The following is a 15,936-nucleotide window of genomic DNA, read 5'->3' as shown; positions in this document are numbered from 1 at the left end:
GAACTACAATTTAATCCTGTAAATTAACAGGGTGTGTGTATGTGCACAGAGGACATGGCCTATATACAAGATATTGATGATCTTTGATCAAATCTCCTGTCTAACTCAATTTCTTTTAAAATCAGGCATAGGATGAGGGAGGCAAATTGAGTTGGGACTTCAGAGAGGTCTATCGCTTCCACCCCATTCCACTGGGAAGGGGGGAGCAGTTGTCACCCAAAAGTTGGGTTAGGTGGACTGCACATCAGACTAAAGGCAATTGGGGAGGGGGATAACAAACATAGCTCTATCTGTATGGAATATGTGTTACCATCTGTTATAGTAACCATATCTATAGTGTACTCCTCCCACAGCAGGGAATTCCTGTTTCTGTGTACGTTTGTTTATATTAGTTTTGGATTTATATCCCACCATTCACCTCCAAAGGGCCCTCAGAGGAGCTGCCAACATATTGTAACTTATCAGCCCATAAGGCAACCATAAAAACATAATAAAATTAATCACCCTAAAATCCTACAGTTAAAGCAAAGCCCTAAAATATCTTCCAAACTTATGAACAGTAGTCATTACAACAGTTAAAATGAGTCACTACCCACAAAATGCTAGCTGAAATTTAAACAGTTTTACAGTTTTTCTGGACATCCTTGGGAAGGAGTTTCTTGGGGAGTTCTATAGTGTAAGGTGACACTGTTGAGAAGACCCTGTTCCTCAGGTCCATGCTTCAAACTCCAGACAATGTGATTTGGAGCATGGTATCACCTCCTTCTGCCTCTTGTGCATGTATCGAAACCTCTACATCTGCCCTGTGTTTAGCTTGGAATGCATCAGATTAAATTTAACCAACCGTGCACTATCATAATTGTTAATACGGACTTCTGCCACCTAATACCGTGGATAATACCAGTGATAAAACACAGACAGCATGTACCCAACCATGTAACACCAGTGGCGTTATGTATCGGTGGTGTTATTTGACCTTGCACAGCTTTGGAGGCTGATGGTTTTGTCACAGCCAAGTCATCAGCAGAACAATACATTTGCAGGCAAACAGTAGGATAGATAATAGGAGAATGAGGATCCTTCAACACAAAGGCAACTTCCTTCAAGTATAGCAGGCCTTCCAAGCTCTTGGTACTCTCCCTGCATCACAGTCATCAACAGCCCTGCTCTGAATCTTCCCTAGGGCTTTTGCCTGGCTATAATTTGAGTACTGATATGTTTTTTGCTTGCCTGGACAGAGAGTAGAAAGGAGTGTGTGTGTGTGTGTAGAGACTAGCCTACACTACAAAGATAAAATTCACTCTTGCTGCTGTACCCACTTGTCTCTGGCCCTACCCAGCACTAGTATTTGACGCTCAGAAGGTTGCCCAGAAAAGAATGCAACCCTCAGGCTTAAAAAGGGTTCCCTATCCCTAATCTAAGGAAATTTATGGAAAAGGAGTAACAAAGGAGGAATCACAGGAAATGCATATTCAGGGAATTCTCATTTTCAAAGACACTCCATTGTTCCCAAAATGAGTAACTATTACTAAATTAAAGTCTGGTTTGTACCCCAGAACTGTCCCAAACCTTCAACCAAGGATTTGGTTCCTTGGGTAGGCAGAGAGCAGAAGTAAAAAAGAAACATGGCAGTCTTTCATTTAGCAAAGCCAGGGATTGATTAAGGATGGTGCCTTAGGTAAAGAGGGTTACTTGTATAGTATTACTAAGTTACTGGAGGGGAATTTATGCAAAGCCAATCTTCAGGTAATGGAAAATCATCGTTCCCTGGTTGTAGATTCCACCCAACATGGCTACCATTGGTTTTCAAATGCTTGAATATCACCAAATCTTGTCATTCAAGGCAGATGTGAACTGAACCAAATTTCTCCTACATCCCGATTAGAACAACTTTAATTATCCCTGGTCACTTCACTCAGGACAGGATGCAAAGTGCCTTTTCCACTGAATATCAAGTCTATGGAACTCCCAGCCAGTGTGTTTGTAGACATTTGTTAAAGGATTTTGTGAGGGGACAGGGTTGTTGTTCCACTTTGCTTTGAGACTGGTTTTAAATGTGTTGTCTTTGAACGTTCATCACGGCCTGCTTATATTGGTCAGCTTTTACTGCCTGATTTGTCTTTTTGTGTTTTATTGCCTCATGAAGAAATTAAAGAAAACCAAACTAAACTAACACTGACTCAGATAAAGCCCTGGTGCCAGTGTCCCATCTCTACAAAGGCATATTTCTTAATCCAGAGTTGCCAGATTATCAGTTTGCAGTGGTCATCTCAGAATCTCAACATTATCAGGTTTAGCTCAGACTTCTTGTAGTGAGGTGGGGATATACAAAGCCTACCTTATTTTCCTCGAAAACCATTGCCTGTCTTTCACTTCCAGCAGCACCATCCAGCTTCTGAGGCCCAACTGCTCCTAATGGCTTCTTTCCCAAACTTGAAGCTGTTTCTCCCAATTCATTCACATGGCCTGCAGGTGCTGCTGAGGCTTTCTGGGCCTCACTCTTAAAGAGACAGTACAAAAGATGAGAGGTGACCAGAACTTCCCCTTCACACAGCACATCACCCCTGGTTCCAGTGAGGCACTGAAAAATCCACTCTTTTCCCATCTAGCACATTCTCTCGCTCCCATGTTCTTGCTTGAGGCCTGCTGGCCACAAGAGAAGCTTCTGCTAATAAAGCTGATCCAGCAAAGCTATTCTCAGTGCTTTTTCTCCTGGGGGGACGCAGGGGTACACATACCCCTAAACATTTTGTATCTTTGTACTTTTGTCCATTTACTGTATTTGAGAGTACCCCTAAACATTTTTAATAGGGAAAAAAGGCACTGGCTATTCTCATACAGTGGTACCTCGCAAGACGAATGCCTTGCAAGACAAAAAACTCGCTAGACGAAAGGTTTTTCTGTTTTCGATTTGCCTCGCAAGACGAATTTCACCTATGGGCTTGCTTCGCAAGACGAAAACGTCTCGCGACTTTGTTTCCTTTCTCTAAAAACAAAGACATGTTTTGTTTATAAAGTTAATTTATTTTCCCTTCAATTTTTGAACTGCTCTTTACAGTATGTGTGACTTTAAAGAGCAGTTAATAAACTGTTGTTGTACCAAATTTGGCTTTGTTTGGACTTTTTTTGACCATAGGAACGCATTAATTGATTTTCAATGCATTCCTATGGGATTTCGTGATTCGCAAGACGAAAAATTCGCTAGACGACAAAACTTGCGGAACGAATTAATTTCGTCTTGCGGGGCACCACTGTATTCTTAATGGTGGCCACTCAGCACCATTACCAGAGGGATTGAGAGGTGATGATGACAGAGGCCAGATTAATCCTGGGCAGCCACACTGGCATCATGGAGACTGCAAGTCAGCCAGCAGCAGCCTAAGAACCCACACAGTGTGACTCTTAACAGTTTTCATGTGTTTGCCTTGTCCCGCCTTCTGGCAAGATTACAGGGTTTCCTCCTCCCTCAGTTGCTGCACAGTGGCAGCACAGCACAGCACCTCACCCTGCTGAATAGGCTATAAACCTTTTGTGCATTTAACTCATTGCTGGCCCTTTTCCAGAGGTGCTCCAGCATATAGTGACAGGTTATTTACAAAGAAAACAGAAATGTTTCAACTGTACCTGTGCCTTTCTTTCTTTTTCTCATTAAACCAACATGAGCAGCAGGTACCAGGTTGACAGCCCTGAGGTAGAAGTCTTCTTCTTTCAGTTGCAAAACATAGAGATAAAACAACCAGCCCTCTCACCTACCCAGAATGCTGTGCTAACGGACCTCCACCAGCAGGACTTGGGAGGCTCTGCCTGGGGAAAATGACTTTAAGCACATGCTTGGCCTAGTGAAGGGATTTTGTGCTGCAAACCCCTCAGCTGAAGAGATCAACACTCAGATTTCACAAACACATGTGCTGGGGTTTGGTAAATATGTTGCAGCAGTGTGCAGAAACAAAGAGCCTGGCAAGACTGATGGTTGACTGATGGATAAAGAAAGATTAAGGTTTATTACTCTTGGCAAAGAATGCCATTCTAGGTGTAGGTTATACAAGTGGACAATATGCAGCTAAGACGTTAACACTATCACATGCTTTTAAACATTTTTCCTTTGCTGAGCACCCTGCAAAGAGCAGCACAGGAGAGACCCCACCCCAACCACAGTGATATATTTTGTTTGAATAAATGCTTGAATGTGAATTTCAACTGCTCATTTACTCCAGTTCTTTAACTCAACAGCCAATGGAAGGGAACGTCATGCCTTCAGGTTCTGTAGCTTTTACTTAAAATTACCAAGAAAGTTTGAACTCAGCCTTGGATTCAGGAGGAAGTAGGGCATGGGTAGGCAAACTAAGGCCCAGGGGCTGGATCCGGCCTAATCACCTTCTAAATCCGGCCTGCAGACGGTCCAGGAATCAGCGTGATTTTATATGAGTAGAATGTGTCCTTTTATTTAAAAATGCATCTCTGAGTTATTTGTGGGGCCTGCCTGGTGTTTTTATAGGAGTAGAATGTTTGCTTTTATTTAAAATGCATCTCTGGGCTATTTGTGGGGCATAGGAGTTCATTCATTATTTTTTTCAAAATATAGTCTGGCCCCCCACAAGGTCTGAGGGACAGTGGACCAACCCCCTGCTGAAAAAGTTTGCTGACCCCTGAAGGAGGGTGGTAGCAGTAGCCTAGGGTAGGCTATGTATCCAGATGTTGTTGGACTACAACTCCCATCACCACTAACCATTGGCCATGCTAGCTGGGGGGTGAAGGCAGTTGGGAGTCCAACAACCACATTGGCTCCCTCGCCATATCTTGTATTATATGGAATGTCAGGTTTTGTGAAAACATTCCATCCTCCTATGTTTCAGAAGTTATGGGATAAAATACTGTCAAAGAAAAGGGTGGTTTTTTTGTATCAGGGATTCATGAAACAATGCCCCTCTCTCTTAGGCTACTGCAGGAATACCTATTCCTGATCCTTAGTTCAGTGGCAGGAAGCAATTCAGCCCCCTCGCCTATCGTACAGCTGAAGCCATTTCCCTCATTCTTGCTGAACCTCAACCTGACATCCGGCTGATTAAAGGCGCCCTTCAAAGCCATGAGATGGCAAGCCCAGATGAAGGAGACAGCTATTGTTTCATGAGGCACTTTTTGTGTGCCTGGGCGGTAAACGTTATAAATAGCAACACAGAACGAAAGGTGGGCCTCCAGCTGGTACCCATAAGATGATTTATTTCTGAAGTATAGAAGATATAAAAAGCCCAAAGTGTTTTGATAAGAATCTTCCTTAGGGGCAAAAGAAGAAGAATGTATCAGATGTAATTTTTCTTATAAAGGGAAGTCTTACAAAAAAGAGAGACAACATTTTAGGAAAAAGATAAATGAATTGATTTTGTTTGTTTCTTCTATTCTTCAGGAACGTACCTCCTAATGCAGTATTAGCTTGATGAGGCCTGCTACTCTGTTTCACTTTTTTTTGGCCTTTGGGTATCTCACAACACTTCCACCCTTCACTTAGGTTATTTTTAATAAGGTATTTTTAAGCTGCCACCCACAATGTTACCAACCCCTGGTCTCAGAACACATTCCTGTGTCTACATCTTACCTTGTGCCAAGGGCAAATGGATAGTATGGCAAACAAGGCTTTCCCTTCAGTTTAATGATCCTGGCTTGTGTCAATTAATCTCATATTCTCTGATTTTAAACTGTGGCTACATTCACACCATACATTTAAAGCACTATAATACATCTTTAAACATCCACGGCTTTCCCAAAGTGGCTAAGTTTACTCCTCATCTCGGGAGAAAGGTAATCAAGGCCTTTGTTCACCTTCAGTCTACCTGAGAAGCTCAACATGTGAGGTCTTGGCTTTTACAAGGCATTCTTGTATCCCTATACCAACAATTTAGAAACTTTCACCGAAGTAATTAAGCCAAGTTGTATTGCCTGTGCTTTCTGACTAATGTATGGAAAAGCACATGAATCTGACCTTTGGAGAGTTTGTAAGTAAAACATTTTTTCACTTGCTAAACACATGGTCTTTTCCTGTGCTGGGGAAAGAGAAGACTATTTTGGAAGAAACTTAGAAAAGCATATTGTAAAGGTCTAACAGCATATATTTCCGCACTTAACTCCGCTGCATTTTTTAAAAAAATTAAATCTCACCAAAGAGTACTTGCCCCAAATTTGGGTCTTGGCATCCAGGAATTCTCCTTTTATATACCTACCTTTTCCTGGCCACCAAATAATGTATGGTGTGAACGTGGTCTGTTTCTGCCCTAGAAGAACACATATTTCCCTCAGCCAAAAGGTCAACAGCAACAACAAAATGTCAATAGAAAGCAACGCAGCAGCAATAACACAATATAGGGGAACAATACTGGAACCAACGAACATTATGGTGTTGGTAAAAGATAAGATGGGAAGCCATCACCAACTGCACTGTGGGGTGCAACACATCTGCAAGCATAGGCCAAGGCAAATTGTATAGTTATGCCATATAAGCAAAACAACACCTGAAGCATTGAGCATGGCATCCACGGGCTCGACTCTTGAAGTCAGACAGAATGAGTACAGCTGCTGAACTGGTGTTGACCCGGTTACTAACACCTAAATAGTCAGCCATAGGTAATTATTCAGATATAGAGCAGATCTCAGTGGTGTACCACATTAGCATTTGATTATCCTCCCTAAACACAGCTCTCCTCTCCATCATAGGGCCTTTACACCTGCCAGTGTATGACAAATAGCACCAGAGTAATACACATGCCTTAATTTTTCCTGACCTATGTTTCACTCTAATTCACAGGAAACAGCATTTTGTAAAACAGAACACTGGAGAGTATTTCCTCACAGTGCAGAGATAATACACAGATTTCACAAATATGCTGTAGGAGAGAGAAGTTGGAGAGTCTTCTAAAGAGAAGGGTAGGGAAAGAATTCTTCCCAATGTCCTTTTGTCTACATTAATTAATGTAAATGTATGCAAATAGAATCTGTCCATTGGCTAACGGTGATGCTAAACTTGCATTAAAAACAGAAACTGGCTGAGAGCATGAATATTTGTGAAAAGAGAGAGACTAACTGAAAATGGCAGAAATGCTAAGTAAAAGTCAAAGAATATAGAGGAGGTCACTTGTGGTGACCTCCCAGACAGGGCAGCATTGTAACGAAGGTTGTGAAAGGGCCACGTTGGCACGGAAATAAGAAAGCTGGATATGCAGCGTCACACGCACTTATGCAGTGTCACACGCACACACACCACCACCCATGGATGTGCCAAGTGTCATACATGCGACTTGCACACCAATGCATAACTATTAAGAGTTCTATGCTGAATTCAATGCTCAAAAAACTTTCTCCAGAGCAGCAGCATTCACATCACCTGCTAGTGGGCCAGGATAATTGGTGGACCCTCCTTACCCTAGTACAGAGCTAGGAAACCTTTGGGCCCTTCAGGCATTGCTGGACTACAGTTCCCATCATCTCTAATCATTGACCACACCTTGCCCCCATGACTGAGCAGGCTCAGGAGCCACATGACAACAGTGCACCATGCGCACATACCCCATGACGTGCTGACGTCGCGCACACATGCCTCAGGGTGTATGCACACAGCTGCTACAGAAGTTGGGGGGCCCGGCTCGCTGATTTAGAATTTTGTGAGAGCCTTGGCTCCCCTCATACTTGGCGCCCTGATTGACCATGCTCTCTGGGGCTTATGGGAGTTGAAGTCCAACAGCATCTGGAGGGCCAAAGGTCCACCGACTCCTGCTCTAGCAAGTGAATGAGCAGGTAACAAGTTCTTTCTTTCTTTCTTTCTTTCTTGTTTTTTTATCACTATAAGATGTTAATTTAAACTTCAAATTCCGCTTAGATTTCCGCTAAGCCAAAATCAAATAATATTACATAAAATAAAATAACATATATCAAAGTAAAATAAAATTATAAAGTAATTGTGGACTTCCAATCATTTCCCGATATAGTTAATATTTACGATTTTGAATGTACTTATAATTATTACCTTACTTTTAACATGCTTTCTAATACTTTCTTACAGCATATCGTACTGATCTTTTTTTGTTTCTTAATATTTTACTTACACAAGGGTCATTCAAACACTGCCATAGTTAGCATGTCACTGGGGTTTTTTTGTAGGTATCTCTTAAATATTTCCCACTTTTGAGAAAACGATTGCTTTGCGTTACCTCTTAACCTATTTGTTAACTGAGCCATTTCCACATAGTCTAATAATTTATTTTGCCATTCCGCTAACATTGGTATCTTTCCCCCCTTCCAATTAGATGCTATTAATAGACGGGCGGCAGCTGTTGCATATAGGAAGATTTCTCTTATATTTTTCACAATATCTCTGCCCAAGATTTCCAACAGAAAAGCTTCTGGTTTCTTTAGGAATGTTACTTTAAAGATTTTTTTTCATCTCATCATAAATAATATTCCCAAACGCCTTGATTTTACTGCGTGTCCACCACATGTGATAAAAATCTCCTACTTTTTCTCCACACTTCCAACACTTATTCGAATTGCTTTTATACATTTTGGAGAGTTTTGATGGTGTAAAGTACCACCGAAACGGCATCTTCATCATCTTTTCTTTAATAGTGTAACATGCAGTAAAGTTTTTCAATGTGCCTTGCAAACTGAATTTCCTCTTTAGACATCTATTCTAGCTGGATGTTGCTGCCATCTTTGGGATTGTACTGCGCATATACCCAGCTCTCATTGCTGGCGTACTTCTTACGTTGCACCATTTTCATAGTCAGCTGAATGTGTGAAGACAACAGAATCCCCAAGGCTCCAGTAACATTCACTGAAGGCAAAGGCATGAGATGCAGATACTTGGTGGAACAAGGTGAATGCATAGGATAGAGAGGAATGCATAGAGACAGGTCTTCCTATGACTATTTATTTACTTGTTTATTTTCAATATTTATACCTTTATTTTTAGGGCAACATCCTCACACAAGGTAGCTTCTAGCAGTAGATAGAGAAAATGCAAACAAAAAGAATAAATGAAATTTAAACCAACCACCCAGGGTGCAGGCAGGTTGCTGCATATTACAGAATTTTGCTTTCAAAACTGTCAACACGCGTCTCTGCAAAATCAGGCTTTAGCCAGGAGTTGTCACCACAGTTATCTGCAATATTGCCTTCTTTCCATTTTCCTCCAAAAATTAAAGGCAAGTTACACATTCACTTTCTCTCTATCATTTCAGCCTTTTTGTGTTGCTTTAACGGTGCTTTCTTGTATATCACCCAAGTATATTTTCACATAATATATGAGTGCTGTTTCCCAGACAGACATCAGATTGCACGTTTTTGCAACAATGGGTAGGACAGTACATACACTGTGATTCTGCAGAAGCACAAAGAATGCATGCATTATTCTCCTAGTTGAAGAATTCAGTTTCCTCATAATCTCAGTTTTAATGTTTAAAAAGAACAAGTTTCTGGACCCTATAGCTTGGATGCTTGAAGGACAATAACCGTATAAGGTTTTAGAGACTGAGGCTCTTCTTCTCAGTACCTTCCCATGACCAGCAAAACTAAAATAAATCATGCAAAGTTCTAAACACTGCAGTTCTAAACACTGGAAAATATTGGGAGTTGTGTTCAATTTGCATAATCTATACAGACTGCAGAATTCATCTTTTATTGGCTCAAGATATGAATGAATATCTTGAGAAAATTAGATTTGCTTGTTGTTTATGGTGAGCAAGACACTCAGCAAGACAGCTGAGAGTGGACACACAGACAAATGTCCTCTATTAAAATATCCAGACTTCTCTACACACAATTACAGTCAGGCCTAGGTTACACTCGTAACTTGTAAAGTGGCTATCAGTCTCCTCAGGCAGACCAATAAATGGCTTGGTTTTCAAAACAACATAATACCTTATTAGAAAATCATTCTGCAAGAGTAACTTTTGAAAGGTGAGCAATTGCCCTAAAGCACTTTTGAAAATCTTGCCTCACTGGTTTGATGCAAGTTTTAATACGCCTGTTGCTTAAAGCCCCGCCCTCCTCACAAAGCAACGAGAAGCAATGACTCCTCAGGTTAGGTAAACCTTAGCTCCTACTTGCCAAGGCACCTATAAGGAATCTCGCCCAGCAGAACATATTCTCACTTGTAGCAATATTGCCACACTTTGTGAAGCTGTGTCATCCTTTTCTGACCCTGTGTGACAGTAGCGATAAGCCTAACAGCTATCAGAGAGATGAAAGAAGTGTCATCACATCAAGTGTGGTGGCTGGAGCATTTGGGTTTGGATGTTGGGGGAAACCTAGGCTCTAATCCCCACTTCAGACACAAAGCTAGTGCTGCTGATGAAAAGTTAAATATATTTATCCCCAGCCCATATGCAAACCTTGCTTCAGCCTCTCCCCATCAACAGACTGCACTCTCAGGGAGCTCCACCTGGTAATCGGCTCACTCCACCTATCCACCAGGATAGCTTATGATAACAAGGGCCCATCTACATGGCACCAACACCAGCTGGTTTGCCCAGGGCCTCAGGCTGCTTCGTCTCCTGCTTCTTCCTTGAGTTCCCTCCTCTCATGGGCAGCTCAGGAGATTTTGTATTGGAAGTCCTTATGCACCTGGAAGTCCTGCACGTCTCAAGGCCATTCATTCCTAAGCCCTGCCATTTGGCCACATTGCCCTTTGTGAGCCATGCGAAGGTTCTGATGGCGGCAATCCACAATGGAGCCTTGAGGGAAGCCGCAGGGGCAAACAGCTAAAGGAGAAAGTTCCTCCACTCTCAACATGCAAGAGTAAGTGGCACAAATTCAGTGAGTAATTCACTTGGCCTCTATTTATTTATTTAAAAATCTTCCAAAGCCAACTTTCATAAGGAAAATCACAAAGGAAGTTTGTAATAATGGAGAAAATTAAAATTACAACCAACAAATATTATTTATTTATAAAAATATTTATATACCGCTGTTTCTTAGAAATATATTACAGTGGTTTACAGTGATATAAAAACATAAAACCAAACAATAAAACAAGTCAAACAAGTCAAAAGAAAGTTAAGGCGAAAAGAAATTAAAAACAAACATCAATATGTAGAATAACAACTCTTGCAAAACACATATAAAACTAACACAATAATAACCACAACAGGTATCAGTGACTGCCACCATAAGACCAAACCTGACCATGATAACAGAGTTGTCTTAATCCCGCTTGTCTCCAGACTAGCCCTCTCATACCCGGAGGCAAGGATGAAATTGAGGGATGTGTTCTGCTCTGTGCAATGAGCAGAGGACACACTGAGACATCCCCATGGTTTTCATGGAGGTCATGAAGACCCACCAAGGGCAGCTTCAGAATTTTGAAGTTCACCAGCATCACATTCGAGATTGCCAGAGAGGCTACTGAACAGCAGGTGGGCAGCAAACTAGAAGGATCTCTAGTTTGTTTGGTCCAAAGTCAGGCACAGACCGTGTTCCAGGGCAGAAATGTCTCTAAAAAGAAATACGGCATTCTTCTGGACCATAGCAAACCCCCTCCAAACCCTCAAGTCTATGTTGGTGCTGCGCTGGGTACCAAGACAGACACAGCTGGTTCAGACTAACCCCAACCAGGTCTCAATTATACACGCTAGTCTGGCTCCCAGCAGACAGAACTCCTTAGCAGAGCATCCAGAATAGGAAATGGCCCTGCAAAATCCACAGCCACCTGCCTGCTCCCTTGCATCATATCTCCCATGCCCAGAATAATTATGGTGGGGTTCCCCTACCATCCCACCCTTTGCCAAATTCACCCAGACACACACTGAACCAAATGTAGCCTAATTAATTAACATGCACAATACAAAAATGCAAACATAGACAACCGGGTAGCAGCATAAACTAGTAAAATGCTTACAATTGCACAAAGCTATTTAAAGATATATTGCAGCTACTGCTACTACTCTGCAGACGTTTCCGGTTAGTGTTGTGTTGGGCTTCTGAGATGAAGAAAAGGCAGAAGGGAGACAGCTGGGCAGTGTGAAGGAGTTCCACATGTCAAAACTCCATTCGTTAATGGTGTCATGAGACACCATTTGAGAAATACATGAGCTCAATGCTTCTGCCTAGGCAAGCCCATTGGCACTCTGCCACACCTCATCCCAGGTAAACCAGTCCAGAGGCACATTGTCCTTAAACAAAGGGTGCAGCTTGCCTTATACCAGGGCAAGCTGTTTGTCTGCTCTGTGTTGTCTACTCTGACTGGCAGCTGCTGTCCAGGGTCTCTAGCAGAGAAAGGTCTTTCCCATCGCTTACTACCTGATTCTTTAAGCCAGGGTGCAATCCACACCAAGGCCCCGTTTAACTTTATGAGATTTTGTGCAAACACATTTGCTTATCGTTTGGGGTGCACTCTGTGGAATACAATGCCATGTCTCTCTCTTGTTTTTAACATTCTGGGCTATAAGCTGCTGTGAAAAACTATAAAAAGAGGGAGGTGTGTCAAGTCATTTGCGCTGCATCCTTGTTCTTCATCTCACAATGTGGGCGTTGCCTAAAAGGTGACCTATTTTTAAAGAAACCTCAAGTACATGCACATATCTGCAACCGTGCAAACAGTTAATGCAAGCTGTTTGTAGGGAGGGAGAAAGAATGTCGCCACCCGCACCAAGGATTCTGGTGACCTTTCTTCTCCCTACATCCCCCCCCCCAGCTGCCTTTCCTGGACATTCACACTCTTCTTTCCACCCATGCAATTTATTGCAGGTATTGCTCTCATAATTAACTTGTACAAGGAGAATTTGTACAACTGGAGGTCGGGTAACCTGCTCCCACAAACACATTTAAAATGACACAGGTTGCCCATATGATTATTTTTTTCTACAGCTGCTCCCAAATATTTCGGAAGCTGGGTCTCTAGCTCACTGGAAAAGCAGTGAGCTACAAAAGAAATGTAGTATCTCGCCCAGGTTACAGCGTTTTACAAGAGGTCAATAAAAAATTACCGTACTAACCAAATGCAATTACTGTAAGTGTTAATTGTATGGCTGAGTGAGAACCAAACAGATTGCTGCTGCCAACTCCCTCCTCCTTTAAGTTTGACCATGTGTTTCATCAATGACTTGCACCTCTTTCCTCACATATTAGGCATTTAATATTTGCTCCTGTGATCCCCAAGGGCATCTGTCTGATGATACCTCAGCCCTTATCCCCTTCCACATCATTTTCACCTCCTTCCTTCACTCCCAAAATAACAGGCACTCCATGGGTGGTATTCAAGTAAGTTTTACTCAGAGCAGATATATTGAATTAATGAGCCTCACTTAGTTGTGTTGATTAATCTCAAGGATCTACTCTGAGTAAAACTTTGTTGAATACCACTTCATCTTTTATACACCTGGTGTCTGCCCAGTGGTGGGGTTGACATTTGGTGCCATTTCCATACATTGTTGACACACGTTAAGCTTGTGGTCAATTTAGACTCCAAGATCCTTTTCACATGTACTACTGGCAATCCAGGTGTCCCCCATTTGCTTCTTCCTGCCTAAGTGCGGAACCTTACATTTGTCCCTACTGAAATCCATTTTGTTAGTTTGGGTCCAGTTCTCCAATCTAAGGTCTTCTTGAATCCTGCTTCTGTCTTCTGCAGAATTGGCTACCCATCCCAGTTTGGTGTCATCTAATTTGATGAGCATCACCTCAATTGTTTCAACCAAGTCATTTATAAAGAAGTTGAACAACAACGGGCCCAGTACAGGACCCTGCGGCACCCCACTTGCCACTTTCTCCAGGATGATGAGGAACCATTAGTGAGCACTCTTTGGGTCAACCAGCTACAAATCCACCTAACAGTAGTCTCATCCAGCCCATATTTTACCAGTTTTTTCTGCAAGAATATCATGGGGGATATTGTAACTCTCTCTTCAAATCTCTCTCTCTCTCTCTCTCTGTGTGTGTGTGTGTGTGTAAAGAAATGAGATTCATCTGGCATGGCTTGCTTTTGAAAAACCCATGCTAGGCCTAAGTAACCGCAGCATTCTTTTTTAAGTGCTCAAGACCAACTGTTTAATTATCTGTTCAAGGACCTTTCCTGGTATTGACATCAAGCTGACAGGTCCTCTCCCCTCCAACTTTTTGAAGAAGGGGGAAATATTTGCATGCCTCTAGTCTGCAGGGATTTCACCTGTTCTCCAATAATTTTTCAAGATTATAGACAGAGGCTCTGAGATAACACCTGCAAGCCTCCTTTAGTACCTTTGGGTGCAGCTCATCAGGCCCTGGGGATTTCATTTCATTTAAAGTAGCTAGGTGTTCCCTTACCATCTCTTTTCCTATCTTGGGCTGCTGCTCGATCCTGGCATCATTTATTCTGTTATCACTGGTTGGGCACTGCTTTACTTTTGGGTAAAGACAGAGGCAAAGTAGATATTGAGCATTTCTGCCTTCTCTCTGTCACCCAATACCATTTCTTTGTCTTCTCCATGCAAAGGACCTACTACTTGCTTGTTCTTCCTCTTGTTTCAAACATAGCCAAAGAAAGGTTTCTTTTTATTCTTAACCTCTCTTGCAAGCCAGAGCTCATTCTGAGCTTGAGCCAGCCTAACTTTCCCCCTGCAATTGTTGGTTATTTGTGTATACTCCTCCTTTGCTATTTCCCTGATCTTCCATTTCTTATACAGTACATGTCAGCTCATCTGTAAGCTCCTTATGCAGCCGCACTGATTTTCTTAGATACACCCCACTTTTCTTCCTTGCCGGCGTTGTCTGCATTTGTGCCTTCAATATTTCACCTTTAAGAAACTCCCAGGCACTTTGGACTCCTGTCTCTTTGAGTATTTCTGACCATGATATCTTATCCAGTAGTTCCTTAAGCTTTTTCAAATCACCTTTCTTAAAGTCCGACTATACTTAGCTTTCCTTTGTCTCTGTATAGTGAAATCCAAGAGGACATGATCACTTCTTCCCAAGGTTCCCAGTAAAGAAAGAAGGGGCAGAGACCCAGAGGGAGCTTCCACACAACCTGTTTGTTAAGGATTCATCCTCATTTGTTTGCAAGGGTAATAGATGACCTTGTGTCAAAGCAAGTATTATCTTGCACTTTCCAGTCACTGTCTTTATCGTGAAAAGGCTGAGCTTTTGGGAAAGCAGATTTGTTGCAAAAGAACTCCCAATCAGTTTGAATGGCGCAACCTGGATGTGTTTGTGTGTGACAGAAGCCCATCTGAATATAGCAACTGGAAGCGTCCTCAAAGGTATGGGAAGAAGGCCAGGCGAGGCCAGGCAGGCACCCAGCTCAGCATGGGAAATGAATGGGAAAAGTATAAAGAAACAAAAACAAGGTTCTGATGATGTGGTAATGATTCATCTCCTTTTTAATCCAGTACTGTATGGTGTTTGTTTATCTGAAGCTCAGCCCTGCCCTGCCAAAGTGCCAAGAGATTACTGGAACCTGAGCTGTAGGTCAAGGTAGCTTTGAATGGAAAGGCTGGGATAGGTTGAAGAGGGCTTGTGTTCCCTCCTCCTGCTTTTTCCTTCTGCCAGGAGCTCAGACCATAGCAAAGTCTCACCCAGCAGCCAGCTGTTGTTGCTGATCTGCAAGATGAGCACCACTGCCACAGAGAGAACAAACTTGTCTTAGGGCGTTTTAAACTTGTGTGAGTGTGTGTGTGTGTTTAAAGCAACAACAAAAGAAAATTAACTGGTTGGGTAACATCAGTGGGTGGGACTAATTTTTTTGCTTTCAACCCATCTTAGCTCAGCCTGACACTGCACCGATGGTTACGGTTAAAGAGTGAGAGTTTAATTCACCCAAGTGCTTGCAGAAGGAAGTATCTGCCCAGTCGGCAGCCTCTGGGACCTCAACAGCCCTGGGCTAAGAAGGCACGTGGGGAAATTGTCTCCATCGTCACTGAGAGGATGCTGCAGCAGGGGAACAAACTGCCTAGGATGCCAAACACTGTAGGTCTCCAGCTTTCT

The 15,936-nt window shown here is 42.4% G+C and overlaps 1 protein-coding gene and 1 long non-coding RNA gene across 6 annotated transcripts in view; one reads left to right on the top strand and one right to left on the bottom strand.

The window, feature by feature from the left end:
* LOC309514562 overlaps positions 1 to 15,936 on the bottom strand; it is a 55,905-nt gene that overhangs the window by 15,658 nt on the left and 24,311 nt on the right. The window contains exons 3-4 of one of the 4 annotated variants that reach the window (XR_014212061.1): positions 3,625 to 3,963; positions 2,339 to 2,500 (exon numbers count right to left, since the gene is read on the bottom strand). The exons of 2 other annotated variants lie outside the window; for them this stretch is intronic. This is a non-coding gene — a long non-coding RNA (uncharacterized lncRNA). The remainder of the gene's footprint in view (positions 1 to 2,338; positions 2,501 to 3,624; positions 3,964 to 15,936) is intronic. One more of the 4 variants, XR_014212062.1, reaches the window with a different exon arrangement.
* The window catches only part of PKP3 (plakophilin 3), a 67,864-nt gene continuing 67,650 nt past the window's right edge, over positions 15,723 to 15,936 (top strand). Inside the window, exon 1 of one of the 2 annotated variants that reach the window (XM_082191384.1) lies at positions 15,723 to 15,918. In XM_082191384.1, coding sequence (XP_082047510.1) covers positions 15,877 to 15,918 — 42 coding nt within the window. In that variant the 5' untranslated portion in view covers positions 15,723 to 15,876. The remainder of the gene's footprint in view (positions 15,919 to 15,936) is intronic. The other variant, XM_082191383.1, reaches the window with a different exon arrangement.

This window comes from Podarcis vaucheri (genome assembly GCF_965113315.1).
Source record: "Podarcis vaucheri genome assembly, chromosome: 1".
In the NCBI taxonomy this organism is placed as follows: domain Eukaryota; kingdom Metazoa; phylum Chordata; class Lepidosauria; order Squamata; family Lacertidae; genus Podarcis; species Podarcis vaucheri.
The sequence above is the reverse complement of the archived record's forward strand: the minus strand, read 5'-3'. Positions and strand labels throughout refer to the sequence as shown.